General features: G+C 46.3%; 1 protein-coding gene across 6 annotated transcripts in view; it reads right to left on the reverse strand.

Moving 5' to 3' along the window:
• Positions 1 to 15,434, reverse strand: part of KIF16B (kinesin family member 16B) — a 3,050,718-nt gene that overhangs the window by 1,167,997 nt on the left and 1,867,287 nt on the right. For all 6 annotated transcript variants that reach the window (XM_069608346.1, XM_069608345.1, XM_069608343.1 and 3 more), the window contains one exon: positions 8,893 to 10,248. In XM_069608346.1, coding sequence (XP_069464447.1) covers positions 8,893 to 10,248 — 1,356 coding nt within the window. The remainder of the gene's footprint in view (positions 1 to 8,892; positions 10,249 to 15,434) is intronic.

Genomic DNA, 15,434 nt, shown 5'->3' on the forward strand with positions numbered 1-15,434 from the left:
ATCCAAGTCTGTATAGTGGGATAGATCCGGTTGATAGCCTCTGAATCCCCAGCATAGTCACCCGTAAATTCAAAGACGACCTGGGTGTCGCCAGCATAGGACACGACACCCAGGTCAACCAGGAGCTCAATCAGGGGACGGGTGCATATTATATAATGTTGGGGAGAGGCAAGTGCCATGAGGCAGGCCACAGTGCAGCAGGACTGGAGAGGCCTCAGAGCCATCCACGAAAACCCTGGCATTGAGATTACTGAGGAAAGACTCAATCCAGGCTGATGCATTACTAGACAGGTTGTCAGCAAGCCTATCCACAAGAATGCAATGATCCATCAAAAGAAAGGCTGCCGAGAGGTCCAATAGCATTAGAAGGACAGTATGCCCATTCTCAATAATTTCATAAATGTTGGCTTTGAGGTGTAGAAGTGCTGACTCAGTGCCATGTTTGGCACGAGAGACTGATTGACGCTGCCCCAGTAAATTGTTAACTTTAAGAAATTCATGAAGTTGAATGTAGGCTGTTATTCGATCGAACATTTTTAACAGAAACGGGGCATTCGTAAATGGCCGATAATTACTTGCAACAGCAGGATCCAAGGAAACATTTTTTAACAATTGTGTAAGTCTCTTTCAAGGCCGTAGGCACCGAAGAAGTTAAAAATGAGGAATTCCCTATTTTTGTTAAAGTATCTAAGGATTCCTTGATAATATTTGCGGGGCAGACATCGCCCTAGCATGAGGTTGCCTTAATGTTTTTTAACAATATTACAATAAAAGATACCGTTAGACAGCTGCCTGTGAGAAACATGCATGCGCTCAGACTGCACTTAAGACTTCATTCGGATAGGACTCTACAGCATTGAGGCTCACGTGCAGGGCCCAGCCCGAAGCGATACCAGCTCTGGCCTCATGATTAAAAGATAAGTACAAAACCTGTCTGGGGAGGGTTTATACAGCTTGGGAAGCTGCAACAGGGAAAGCTTGAGCAACCATTTTATTTGCAACTCTGTGGACTATGATGCAATAGTCTCTAACTTGTATTATTTTGCAACTGCACAGTCAGAGTGAGCAACCAGCGCTAATGCAAGCCAATTGTAACTTGATACCTTAAGTTTAAACTAATATAACAATGTAAAATGTGCATAGTTGCATGCATTGTCAACACGTGAGGGACCACCGCATGAGCTCACAGGAACATGTTCATGAATGCATGAAGTCGATGCATTGTTAACCAATAGTTGATTGTTATTCCCAGAATGTCTCATGCACATGGATGCAAACTATTATGGCATGTGAGAGTGTGTGAGTGTGAGGAATGGGTATGCGACTGAAGGCTTCCATTGCTACTGACTACTAAACTCAGCAGCACCTGAGCAGAGGAGCTTTTTGTATTAATTACTCCGAACTCTCTTTCCGGTTTCTCCAAACACCCCCTGCCAATCTGCTCAATGTACGCTAATCCTCTTTTCCCCGTGGGCTTTGCAGCGCTTCGTGTATCGTGTATTTCCAACCACAGACACCAAAACCTCTGAGGAGACATTGAAGTTTGTGCTACCTCTGCGTAAAATGTCCAGATCTGACTGTAAGCCATCACAAGGACAGTGCTCCAGAGAAATGTGTGAGAAACCTGAAGGTGTATCACCCGCTAGTCCCCTGGGATCTATCAGTCAGGTGGCCAGGACACAGTTATCTATTTTGGATTCAGTTCCTGGGGGTGGACCAGTGCGGGAGGATCACCTGGGTGAGGGGATTTCACGGAGTGGGACACAGGATGGCGAGATGCTGTATCCCCTTCCCTGGAACACCTTTACCCCATCCTACCAGCTAGGATACTTAGGAACTCACCACAACACTTTCTCAACACAAACACTTTCTCATGGACAGCTCGCTGTGAAAGAAAACGGACTAACGCCCGAGCCATATACCTGACATGTCCCAATACAATGGGCAGGCAGGGCCAGGCAATTACTGACCATTACACACACCTGAATTCCTTTACTCTTCCCCACACTGATAAAAGGCAGAGCATGAAAGCACACTCTGAGCGAGGCAAAGCACACAAGGAAGTTGCAGTTCCAAGATGGCAGTTTAATACAAGGCGAAAGACGGCAAAACAGAAGGGTATCGCAAGGAGGTATGTGCCCTTGACCTTTTCAACGAGAAACCTATACTTTCATGAACCTTCTGAAGCCAAGAAACGATACATTAGAGTGGTCCGGCACCACATGCATGCTCATTCAAAAGTTTCTGTAAGTTATCCAACTGAAAGGTGGCAAAGCAAAAGTGTGACAAAGAATTGTGTATCGAAGTGGTCCTGCAACGGGTCAAGCAAAATACTGTGCAAGCAGATGAAGTTGGTCCGAGCCCGGTGGAGGGAGATCAGCTGAGAGCTTTTGGTTAAAGCAAGTTTGTGTTAAAAAGTTCAACTGAAATTGGTCCGAGCCCGGTGGAGGGACACTAGTTGAACATTGTGTTAAGAGGATCTGAGCCTGCCTGAGGGGGATCCGAGGTGAATAGTGACTCACCTGAGAAATTGAGTACTTGTAAACTCCTAAGAGGAAAATAACTTATTGTTTGGTTGTCGCAAAAGGCCCTTTGAAAGAAGAGACTTTTAAAGACAAAGAGTCTTGGGCACCGAAGCCCTCATGCTAATGAATAAACTGTATCCTTGTGCTAGAGAAGCCAGAGACTGTGCTAAGCCTGAGTGTACCACCTTGTCCCATGCTGAAAATGTGAGGAAGGGAGGCCAACGGCCAGAACATCCTGACATATCACTTTGTGAACACTTCTTTCTTTTTCATAACACTGTTTCTAAATACATTATTTGTATTTAGAGGGAAGGAATGGCAATATGTTTATTAGTGTAGGACCTTTTATTTTGACAAGACACCACTAGGACTGCGTTATTATTATTTGAGGGTCGTTGCTTGATCCCATCTGTAGATTTAGGATTAGATAAGCGTTTTTTCAAACCCTTTCTGAAGTCCAATAAACACCCTTGAACTGTGGTTACTTGTTTCTGTCTTACTGTTGATACCATGCCTTCCTTACAACTCCCTCTTACCAAATAAACAATGTAGTACATCATTTATTTCATTTTTCTGCTAGGAGATGTGACGAAAACCAAGATGTTGTCACTTTTGCCAGAGGGGGAGTTCCTTCCCATGAGGCCAGGATGGTGAGGCCACTACCCGATAGTCGCTCTTGTGGTGATACTCAGCCAGAAGATCTCATGGGAAGAGAGCTCCGTATGGGGAAAAAGGAAAACATCTCGGGAGAACAAGGTACCCCCACCCATGCCCTATACACCCTTTCACTCCGATCACAAACTCTTATATTGCGAGTAGTCCATGTACTTCTGTAACATATGAAAGATTGAAGATTTTTGAGAACCCCGAGGGTTTGGCTGACCCAAATACTGGGACAAGGTGGCCCATAGGAGGAATAAGGACTGACATGACAACTACAGCTACAGGTGATGACATTGCACCAGGGTGGAGCCTGTGCAATAAAAGGGAAACCAAAGAAGGACTACATGTATTCAGCCTGCTACGAACCAAGGAGCTTCTAATTCCGTCCAGAGAAGAACCAGGCAGATCGGCGGACGCATGAGAGAAGCAGTAAAAGTCCAGAGGAGGTGGAGTTAGAAGCGACCTCCCCACCAGTCCTGACAAACAGTGCAGTGGCACGACTGATCAGATGGACCGGATGGTCTGGTGACAGCATCGAGACTGCGAAGCAGAGAAGCTGAGCGCAGACGCAAACAGCAGATGGCCCGAGGGAAAAGGAACGCTGGTGCTGCCATCGAGATACCAGATTCCAGGAAGAACCGCAGATCTACCCGATCCCAGTGACGGGAACAGGGAAGTTTGGGAGGCCGTTAGGGATGCGAGGCAGGCAGCCGGAGGGGACTAGCATCCCAGGAACACTACTTCGGCCCAGTGGCCTAATGAAAACCACTGACCCCCAGAGAAGGGTCTGGGACACGAATGTGTAGATTGAGAGAGTCGGTGGAGAAGGTAAAACCATTCAATATCCGAGAGGGGTCTGTGACCCATATCAGAATCTTCTTATGATTCATCTTCCTCGTGGCAGTACTTGGCGAGAGAGTAAGCCAAGTGGGCCGAACCATGAGTGAGAGAAACCGGGGTCTGGGATCCAAATCAAAAAGCGAGTTTCTTCCTTGTGGTCTTACTTGGCATGAGAGTGAACCAAGTGGGTGAAACTGAAGTGAGAGAGAGAAACCTGGGTCTGCGATCAGAATGTTACATGAGTCATCTTCCTCGTCGCAGTACTTGGTAGAGAGGTATACTGAGTGAGTCCAATCAAAGAAGAAGAGAAGCCTGGGTCGTGGACCTTATAACATTTGAGAAATGTGTGTTTGAAGCTACATGACACATAGACCAGAGGAGGGCAGTAATTTCCCCCCTGGTGGTGTTGAACTGTGAAACCAAGTGAAAAGAGAACAGGGGAAGGGAGTCATTCCCCCTTGTTGTATTAAATTCTGAAGTCAAGAAACCAGGAGAAGTAATTCTCCTGGTAACCAAAATTCCAAAGACTTTCTGATACAGAGTGTTAAAAGACAGGCAGTGGGTCTGCCAAGGAAAAGTGCTTGAACTTTGCCTTTTGCTTTAGAGGACAATTTTGACCCAGGCTAAGGGAGGCATTCCCCTAAGAAGTCCCTATATTGACGCTCAGATGCCTTTTGGTAAACATGTGGATTCTATTAGTTCCTCTTGTACCTATATAAACAAGCTTTTATATCAAATTAGGCCATATTTATCCACTGAGAACAGAGCCATATTGGCTACTGCTCTGATTTAATTTGTGTTTTGATTATTGCAATAGACTATTGGCGGGCACAGCAAAAAGGAACAACAAGAAGCAACAGACCATACAAAATGCTTCATTTAGAGCTATTCAGGCCTCAAGAGAGGCAAACATGTTACCGCTCTGAGATAAAATCTTCACTGGCTTCCGGTGCAACATCGCATCCAACAAGGTTTTTATACTAAGCAAGAAATGTGTGGCCAGGTGTGCTCCACATTACCTGGAGAATCGAATACACATTAAAACCCCGGTCAGAGCTCTACACTCTAATGAAGGCATATACCTTAGCCAACCGCATTTTAAATTGACAAGATACGGAGTCACAAGGCATGGAACATCCTAACCTTTGCACTGTGTATCTGTCCATGCATTTCAAAATGTTTTAAAGGATCTCAAAACATTCCTGTTTAATAAAGGAATAGACCAAGCCTTCTTGGGGTGATAGGTTGTGTTGGTATATGTTCTATGCTTGTCAGTCTCTCAGTGCTCTGAGGCCATCCGGTGTGTTGCGCTCAACAAATATTGAAATAAATAAAGTCAAATCCTATCGCCATTCCAAAATAAGGGAGTCATTCTTCTGGACTAAGAAGATCTACTTCATTTCTAGTTTAGTTTTAAGCATAAGGGACAGAAGCTAGGTTTTTGACGCCGTTCGGTGGACCATTGATTTACACATACATTCTGACAGAACCCTTAGTGTTTTAGTTGTGGCAGGGAACGGCCTCTTAAGAGTTAGGGAAAGTTAGGTTTTCTCTTTATTTTCTTGACAAATTATAGTCTGTAGCAATCACTATGCCATCTGTGTGTCAGTCTCCTCCTTCTGTACCCTTACATAGAAAACAATTGATCAAAAGAGCATTGTTCCTCCCTATATATGTATACATAAATATATATTTAGTCTCTGGGTGAGAAGACCAACATTTGTATTCTCTGTGGTCTAAAACACCATGTATGAGTGAAGCTTTTTGTGTAGTGCTCATGTACCTGGATTTCGTCTAAGTGACAAAAATCTGGCCAGCCAAAGGGAACAAGACATGTTTAAGTAGAGTTTGTTTGTTTGTTTGTTTATTTATTTGTATAGCGCTCCTGACCCAGGGGTATATGTGAGCTTTGAACATCAAGCTACAGGCAAAGGTAGGGAACAATAGTACAGTAGTGAGGCATATGTATAGTTGACAAGAAAGCAGTTAGTGCATAGATAATAATAGGCAAACATAATAAAGGATACATTTGTACATTAGGTATGCATACATACATGGTTGGTTATTTGTTGAGTAACCAAGTGATGACCTTAGTTCTGAAAGGTTGGAAGGTGGGTGTAGATTTGATATCCAGTGGAATGGTGTTCCATAGTTGTGAGGCTAGAGCTGGGAAGCTGGATCCACCAACTCTTTTGAGGGAGTATTTGGGCACCGTCAGTTGTAATGTTTTAGAGGATCTAGTGGTTCTGGTATTCTGTCTTAATGTAAATTTGTTAGTCAGATAGGGCGGGGATAGGTGGTTAAGAGCTTTGTAGGTGAGGCATATGGTTTTTAGGTCTATTTTTTGTTGGATGGAGAGCCATTTGCATGAGATTCTTGTAGCAGAGATATGTTCTCTTCTGGGAGTATTTAGAGCGGAACGGAGTGTGTTATTTTGTAGAACTTGCAATTTATTGATTACCGTTTTGTTGGCGCCTACATAAAGGCTATTACAGTAATACAGTTTGGATTGAATGAGCGCTCTGGCTAAAGTGAGGCAGTTGTTAGGGGAAATCAGTGGTCTGCAGGCCCTAATTAGTTTATCAGTGTAGGCAGTGGCTGAGACAGTCATATTAATTTGTTTGGCTAGGTTGGGATTCGTGTCTAGGTAGAAACCAAGGGTTTTTACACTTTTGGCGATGGGGATGGTGTTGCCGTCGCTGGTGTAGCTGGGATAGAGTTTCAGGATGGTGTTGGGTGAGCCGACAAGGAGCAGTTCGGTCTTGTCATCATTCAGGCAAAGGCCATGTGTGGCCATCCATGCCTGAATGATGGAGAAGACTTCATTGATTCAGTTGGCGTCCGAGTTGTAAATGCCGGATAGGGTGAGGAGTATCTGGGTGTCATCTGCGTAATTCGTGTAGGTGACACCCAGATGGTCCAGCTTGTCGAATAGGGGCTTTGTAAATATATTATACAAAGTAGGTGAGACACAAGATCCTGGTGGGACACCGCAAGTAATGGGGATAGGGTCGGCTGCTGCTAGGAGTGAGAAGATCCGCATGGTCCTATTGTCCAGGAAGGATTGGATCCATGTGACCGCAGAGTGGGAGAAGTGTGCTGCCGATGACAAATGGTTGCACAGGATTTTGTGGTCAACCAGGTCAAAGGCAGCGGAGAGGTCTTTGAGTTTGTCTATCTGGCACTTGAGATCAACAAGGGCCGTTTCTGTCCCGTGTTGTGGTTGAAAGCCAGATTGGCGAGTTCCTAATAAATGGTTTGTCTCGAGGTAATCCTGGATTTGTAGATAGGCCACTCTGTCAAGAATTTTTAGTAAGAATGGGACGGTTGTAATGGGTCTATAATTCGCGGGTATATCTGGGTCGAGGGTTGTTTTTTTTAGTAGTGGTAGGACCCAGGATTGTTTCAGAATACTGGGGACCGAGTTATTGGAGAATGACAGGTTTATTAATTTGGTAATGAAGGGGGGAGAGATCCCTGGCTGCATCTTTTATGATCTGTGCGGGGCAACTGCCCCCTTGCAATTCGAGGGTTTCCAAGTTGCTATAATTTTTTGTACCTCCGGTATGGATACCTTTTTGAAAGTAAAGCCTGAGCTAGTGGCGGTAGGTGGAGGAGGGGTGGAACTGGAAGTAGGACCATGAGTGAGTTGTTGTCGTTTGTTGTCAATTTTGGTTTGGAGCCCTGAAATTTTGTTAGCAAGAGCATTCTGGATCCCTGTGCACCAAGGTTTATCCTTAGTGCAAGAATCAGTGGGAGGAGTGGGGTTTTCTAATTCCTTTAGGATGTTAAAGAGCTCCTTTGTGCTAGAGCTTGCCTGAGAGATCCTGAAGTTAAGAGATTCTTTCTTTGCGTGTGTAATCTAATTTTTGTAGAGAGTGGAGATATTGGTGAGATTAGTTCTGTTATTTACTGAAGGCACTGATTTCCATAGTGCTTCGAGTTTACTTTTTTGTTGACGGAGAAGTTTGAGCTCCGGGGTGTACCATGTATTCAGGTGCGCTTTTGGTTTCCCTTTGCACATTTTTAGTGGGGCAATGATGTCGATGGCTTTGGCCATGGAATCATTATAGACGTTGACCAGTTGGCCTGCCCAGGAAACCATCCTAGATCAGCTGTAGAAATCCGGTAAGCGCGGACACATTGCGCTATTTTTATTGCCACCTTAGTTCGAATTTCCTAAATCGCTGCACGAATGTATACAAGCATTCCTAGATGCCCCACTAAGAGCCCAGGCAGCCCTGCACCCGCCCTGCATCGATAAGAGCACGTTTTTGACCTGATTCCAGCATTGTGGTACACGAGGTACCCCCTTCTAAGATGGCCGTCGCATTTTAGGCTAGTTCCGATCGGTGCCTGACCAGGCACACAACAGCAGTCTTGGCCCTCCCCGATTGTCCATTGCAACTACAACTCCTGCCATTGGTCGCCGGCAGGCGAAGCCGGCCCTCTCCATCCAAGGCCCTCGAGGACAAGGCTGGTGCCTGTTCTCAGCCTGTTCACTGCCGACTCTGCCGTCTGCCAGACCCCCTGGACCTCCATCCAGACTTACCTGTTAAGGTAACATTGCGCCTGCAACATCAACGTTCCGCTGAGCCCACAACCCCTCTGCCTCTCACATATCACACCAGAACGTTATCTCTTCTGACATTTTTAGTGCATCATCATCCTGCCTCTAACCTAAAGATATACTACTCTCCTAAAAACGAATTGACATTCACGTGTCATCTAATACCTTTAAAGCTGACTTCAAAATATTCACAGTATTAAAAAGCAAAAGAGGAAAACCTGTTTAAAACGTATGGATATTGCAATAGGTTTTTAATCTTCTAGATTGGTAAACATTATTTAAATGAATACTTACCGTTCTCGGTCTTCCTCAAGTGCTTTTTGTTCAGCCTCCAGACTAGCCTGTAGACCGGTCTGCTCTTTGCTACTATTAAGAGTTGCAAGCTTCCGTTTCTGCTCTTCGATTGCAAGATCAATGGTAGAATGGCGCTGTAAAGCAGAGTGCCTCCTCTCTAATTTCGCCACCGCTTGCTCCAAAGCTTCTCTCTGCTGCTTCTCTTTTGATTCAATAATTTCTTTTTCCTTTTTACGAACCTTTTCTTCCTGACGAGCAATGTTGGCAGTGAATTCAAACGATTCTTGGAGCTGTTGTAACTGATCAGTTCTAGCTCGATATTGTGCAAGCTGCTCTTCCTTTTCTTCAATTTCTTTCTCAATTTGATAAAGAGTGTTATCTAATCCTAGTAGTCCGCTATCAAGAACCTCTGCTGCTCTTTGCTTCTCTTCCAGCAAAGAGGGCAAATTATTTTCCTTCAAATATTGAAGCTGTCTCTCCTTGTACTGAAGCTTGTATTCTGCTTGTTTTATCTTTTCAGTCTCTTCGGTCAATTTTGCTGTATCTAAAGCATTTACATTGTCATGCTTGAGAAGGTTCAGATGATCTTTATATTTTGACTTCAGATAATTTAGTGTTTCACAATCCTCAGCCACATCATTTTCCAAGTAGTCCCTTTGAAGCACCAAATCTGCCTCCAAACGTGACAACTGCTTCACTTGTGCCCGCTTAAAGTTCATGTAGTTGTGTGTTGCTTTTTCAACCTCGTCCGAATCTTCCTCACCTTCAGATCTAGCTTCTTTTGCTTTTAAAAGATCTTCTCTGATGTCTTCAAGCATTTTTTTCTCCTCCTCGAACTGTTGAACATCACCTCCCTTTAGCAGTTGTATCATCTCCTGTTTTTCCCTAAGTTGCTCTTCAAGGCGGACAACAAGTTTGAGTTGTTCCTTTTCTTGCTCTTCAAGTCTTTTCTTTTCCGATTCCAGCTTGATGTATTGTTCATCTTTTTCCCTTTTAAGCTTTTCCAACTCTTTAAATATTTCAAGTTTTTCAGCCTTCTCTTTGTTGTGAATTTCTTGCAGATTCTGCAACTCCTCGTGAACTTTGAAGAAGCATTCATCTTCTTGCTTCTTTTTTTGCAGTTCAATCTCCTGTTGTTCTCTGAGTCGCTCTTCTTCAAACTTTTCCTTTTCTGCAAGCAGATCTTTTAGTCTGCTTTCAATATCTAGGCTTCGGTGGATTAGGCTTTCTTCTTGCTTTCTAATTTGAAGCTGGACAATCTCAGTCTCTTTCCGTTGAAATTCAACATCTTGTTGCATTTTCTGTAACTCAGCTTTTTCAGATCTCTGTTTTTCTTCCATTTCTTTAATGAGTCTCCTGTAATATAGAATCAAGACATAACTGTGATTTAAACATTGACAAGATATTCACACCAGCGTTCAACCGCTCACACTATAACTATGCTATTGGGAGAATCCTTCAGGTACAAGCTGTTCTCCATAATGTTCACTTAGACTAAATAAATGACATTAATCTGACACAAATAAGTAGATTAATTACCTTTTCTAATGAGGGCACATCACTAACACAGGTTACTGGTGTTTCCAAAGAATTTAACAATTTAAGATTTGCTAGCAAAGATGTGCCAGGTGTTGCCAGTATACACTTTACATTAGCCCTGACAAGATGTTTATTTTGCACCAGACCCTCTTCCTACTACCCTCACCTGTACAACAAATGACAGAATAAAAAGATGTACTGATGTGGTACAAAACTCAAGGAAGCCGTTATTGGTAGCCAAAACAAGCTTCCTAATTTGTCAATGATACTACAGCAGTGCTACAGTAACAAAAGGAAACAGAGAAAAGGGGTTTAGTACAAAGGTATTCTGCTGAACAGGTAACCTAATAAACAGATATTTACTTTGGAAGCAGGCACCTGAGAAAAGGATTAATAGTTATCTCATAGCATTAAACAACCAGAGCAGAAATTACTTGTTTGATAAAGTCAATGGGTCTCATTAAGGGTGTGCCAGTGAGGAGGGCATGGCTTGGAGCCGCCGCTTCCTAGAAGCTCCCGATGGTCTCCAGTCGTCGAGCGTAATTACACTGGTTCCTCGTTCCGTTAAGCTACAGAAACTGAAGAGATGGTATGAGGAAGGGAAGGAGCGGGAATCGCAAGAAAAATGACACAAAGAATCGCCGGGGTTACAGAGTAAATTTGAGGCCAAGTCCCAGAGTACGGCATGAAAACGAGTGGAAAATGGCTGCCGCTACTTTCTGGAGTTCCTGCTTGAGTGGGGGATGGATGAGGCTAGCGTGTTACGGCTAGCAGCAGCTTGGACGTACTAGTAGTGGCATGTGAGGCTAACCGCATCCACTTCCAACCCTGAAGCACCAGTAACCATCAGCGAGCCCTCCCAGCACCCCTCTGCCGCCTCGGGTGGGATCCACTCGCGGGAGCAGCTCGGAGCACTGTACCCCCGACACCCCCCTCCCTGGCATATCTCCTTTACGGTGCTGTAGGAAGTTGCACCTGCTGGGCTAACGAGTGGGGGCTAAGAGGGCAGTGCAACCCAGACTACCGATTTGCAGCGGGACGAACACTGCACCCCTCGCTTCCCCCCACTGCTGCTTTTCACCTTTGCACTGGAGCGCTCAGAGCTGGGGGAAACGACCTGCCTGCCGGAGCCTGTGGACAATGGGGATCTAACTTCAGTCCAATGAGTACAGCGGCGGAACATTAGGGCTCGAAGCGATATCGCTATCTGGAGCACGGGAAGGATTCACTGCAGCCTAATGCCAGGAGCCCCCGCTGGGTGACAATATCCTTTATATTCTAAGCTGCCGGACGATCGGGTGGCGGACCACAAGGGGTAGAAGCACCACAAGCAGTCCCCATTCACCCTCCACGACAAACCGGCACCGAAGTATTGCAGCTACTGGGTGAGGGGCTGGGGGAAGAGCAACAGCCCTTGCAAACTTTGCACGAACAGAGGGGACTGCTAACATTGTGCATAACAGGCCCGAGCCCCCTCCTGAACTTTGGTAATCAGTGGTCATTCCTGCAAAACAAGGTGGCCGGCTCGCCCGAAGCCCAACCCGGGGAGCAGTACAACGCACTCGCCCAGACAAACGCAGGGGAATCAACTAGCCCTGCGGTGGAGGCCCCCCCAGCCAGGTAAACAACATATAGTCTCCAAGAGCTGTAATAAGGAGTGCTGACAAGTCCAAGCTATAGGGGCCCACAGCCACGGTGCATCCCCGGAAGAGCCAAAGGGATAAGGAGCTTGAAGGGACCAAAGCGCCAAACAACCTCTTGAAGGAGGGACTCACGACCCCTGTGCTCCCTTTGGGGGTGTGCTGTGGCCTGATTCTATATAGGAACGGAGGGCAGGCTGTCTCTTGTCCCAATCTCTGCCTAAACGTCGAGGAAATCATGGCGAAGAGTGGAAAGGCGTCCAAGCAAACAGATATTGCTACGCTGATGGACAGCACCATGCCGGAAAAAAAAGAAGACGGGGGAGCTACCAGGGGAGCAATCATCGGGCTCCAACCTTCGCCCTGAAACCCCAGAATCGGAACAGTCAGCCACGAAGTCTGATCCGAAGGACCTGCTCACAGCCCTGACGAAGGAAATCCAAAAAGGGACAGAAGAAGTAATGAAAAAGATCAACGCCCTGGATAAAAGGGTCAGAGAGGTGGAGAGCCGGACAGCAGAAATTGAGAACGCCATATGTGACCAAACTTTCGAGTGGGAGAAGGGGCAGGACAGACTGACAGCCCTAGAAGCAAGGTGTGAGGCACTTGAGGCAGAGCAGGAAGAGGCAGAAAACTGGTTGAGACGGAATAATATCCGCCTCCCGGGAATTCCAACCTCAATCTCCGATTTTGACCTGGAGGGCTATGTGGCAGATCTGTTCCGATTCATAATAATGCTCCCAGCCGATTCCCTGTTGGAAATAGATCAGGTGCATAGAACTGTTGCGAGGCAGTCATCCACATCACCGCCGGACGTCCTCGCCAGGGTTCACTTTTTCAGGGTAAAATAAGAGATCATGAGAGAAGCCAGATCAATGCAGCACATTTCTTTTAGGGACTCGAATATCCTCCAGTACCAAGACCTGGCGAATGCCACTCTTCAAAACAGGAAATCCCTCATACTGCTGACTGAATGGCTGCATGAAAGAAAGGTTCAGTACCAGTGGGGCTTTCCAACATCGGTGAAATTCTCTTGGGAGGGAGCCCAGCAACAGATCCACTCCCTGAAAGAAGCTGAAAAATTAATGACCGTTGGGGGTGGTGGAGCGAGGAATCCAATGCGGAAGGTGCCGCCCGTGGTCCTACCAAGAATCAAGTGGCAACAGCATGGACAAGAGTTGGCAGATGGTGTAGGATCCGCTGCCCTCCCCGCAGAAAGCCAAATCGCCTAATTCAGACTGAACTGTCAAAGTACCGAGCGACCAGCCACGGTCAGTGGATTATCCACTATGGTCCCTAATTTACATTGGGAGAAGCGGCTGGGAAGCATGTGATTAGATGGGGTGTGGTGGTGTGGGAGGGGGAGGAGTGCTGGAGTTGGGGCAACCAAGAAAACTCCTAATACCAGGGCTGGAATATATCAAAGAAATGTTGCTTAGACACCCCATAATGCTCTATAAGTCTGAGTTATCATTATGTCCTGCTGATGACACGTTGGCCCAGTTGGCCATATTTGCTCGATGTTGGAGCACTAACAGTTATTGATATTGATAGTGATATTTTATTTCTATCGCGCTCGTACACAAGTGTTTCAGAACGCGACAAGGCAAGGGAGGGGAACAGGGGAGAACAAAGCAGTGATCTTACTAGGCCCATGGACATTGAGAACGTGCAAGTGCATGGGAGAGGGGGAGGGGAACAGTACATGGAAGGGGTGCGAAGCAAAGGAGAAACAGATAAATAACAATAAATAAATAATGTAGGCAACAAACTGGTAAATGCAGCCAGCAATTTGCAAGTGCTAGGTTTAAGGCAGCAGACAGGGTAGATCTGATAAGTGCAGGAAGAAAAGGGGGGGGCTGTATGGGTACAGATACAGACCCCAGTGCAAGGAGTGACCAGGAGGCAGTGCAGGAGGGTGGCAGGATGAGCAGGTACCTAGGCCCGGATGGACTGAGGGTGGCTGGGTGCACGGTGCCAAGAGAGAACAGATCAGCAGGAGAGAGGGGGAGCAAAGGCAGAAGAAAAGAGGAAGGTGTCTTGAGGTGCTTCCGAACAGGCTATGGTTCTCCTCAAGTTTTAGAGTGGCAGGGAGGCTGTTCCAGAGGGAAGCCCCAGCCGAAGACAGATCTACCCCCAGCTTGTTTCTTTGAAAAACGACTGACCCTGAGGGAGTTAGAGGTAGAGGAGCGAAGAGATCGAGAGGGGAGGTATTTGCGGTAGTTGCCCCATTGGGTAGAAAGTTATCATTCTTAGGGGGTCATGGGTTTGGGGGGTGGGAGAGGGAGATAGAGAGGGGGGAATTACTATATTGGTGGTCAGAGCACCAAAAGTTGCACCCCTGCAGGGAGCGAAAAGTACCAACGCACTGACATCTAACGACATCACAAAAACATGCAGCCAGAACACCACCACACAGCGAATACACAGGGGGGGGACAAGACAACACGCAAAACCAGGCCCACTAAGAAACCCCATTGGCTTGGATGAGGAGAGGGATGGAACAAGTTGCTTACCTGTAACTGTTCTCCAGCATGGGTCTGGCATGGATTCACATGCTCATGAATATTCCCCGTCGTCAGGCTGGGGATCCTCGGTAAAGAAAAAAAACTGTTTCAGTTTTGTTTCTGAATTGTCTTTCTACTAATAACCAATCACTGGCCCCTGGGTCATACTGCCCCCAGCCAATGACTGCCCTCTACCTAAGCCCCTCCTCTGGCAGCCATCTTCAGATTTGGTAGCACGTAAAGTGGCAGTAGGACCAAGAGAAGAGCCGCAGAGGGGTTGGAGGGAGGGTTCGCATGTGAATCCATGCCAGACCCATGCTGGAGAACAACAGTTACAGGTAAGTAACTTGTTCCTTCTCCAGCATGGGGTTTCTCATGGATTCACATGCTCATGAATACAGGAATACATAACAGTACACACATGCACAACCACGGGAGGTGGCAAGGCTCAACATTAAGCATTTCAACAACTCAACATTAAGCATCTCTTACCTCCTCACCAGGCTCACATTCAAGCGAAAAGTTTGCCAGCACTGCCTGGCCGACTCTAGACTCCTCCCTGGAATCCCGTCAACACAGTAGAATCTCATGAAGGTGTGCGTCGACCTCCACGTAGCAGCCTTGCATATGTCCAGCAAGGGCACACCAGACAGGAACGCTGTGGTAGCAGCAATCTCTCTGGTCGAATGCACTCTCGGACGGCCTGGCAACGGTCGGTTTGCCAACCGGTGACAGTGCATGATGCAGCCGGAGAGCCATCTGGAAATGGAAGCCTTCAAGAGGGCCTTCCCCTGGTTCACAGGTCCAAAATTCACAAACAGCTGTGATGTCTTCCGAAAGCTCTTTGTGTGCTCCA

The sequence above is a fragment of the Ambystoma mexicanum genome, chromosome 4q (assembly GCF_040938575.1).
Source record: "Ambystoma mexicanum isolate Mex_15411 chromosome 4q, UKY_AmexF1_1, whole genome shotgun sequence".
Classification (NCBI taxonomy): Eukaryota; Metazoa; Chordata; class Amphibia; order Caudata; family Ambystomatidae; genus Ambystoma; species Ambystoma mexicanum.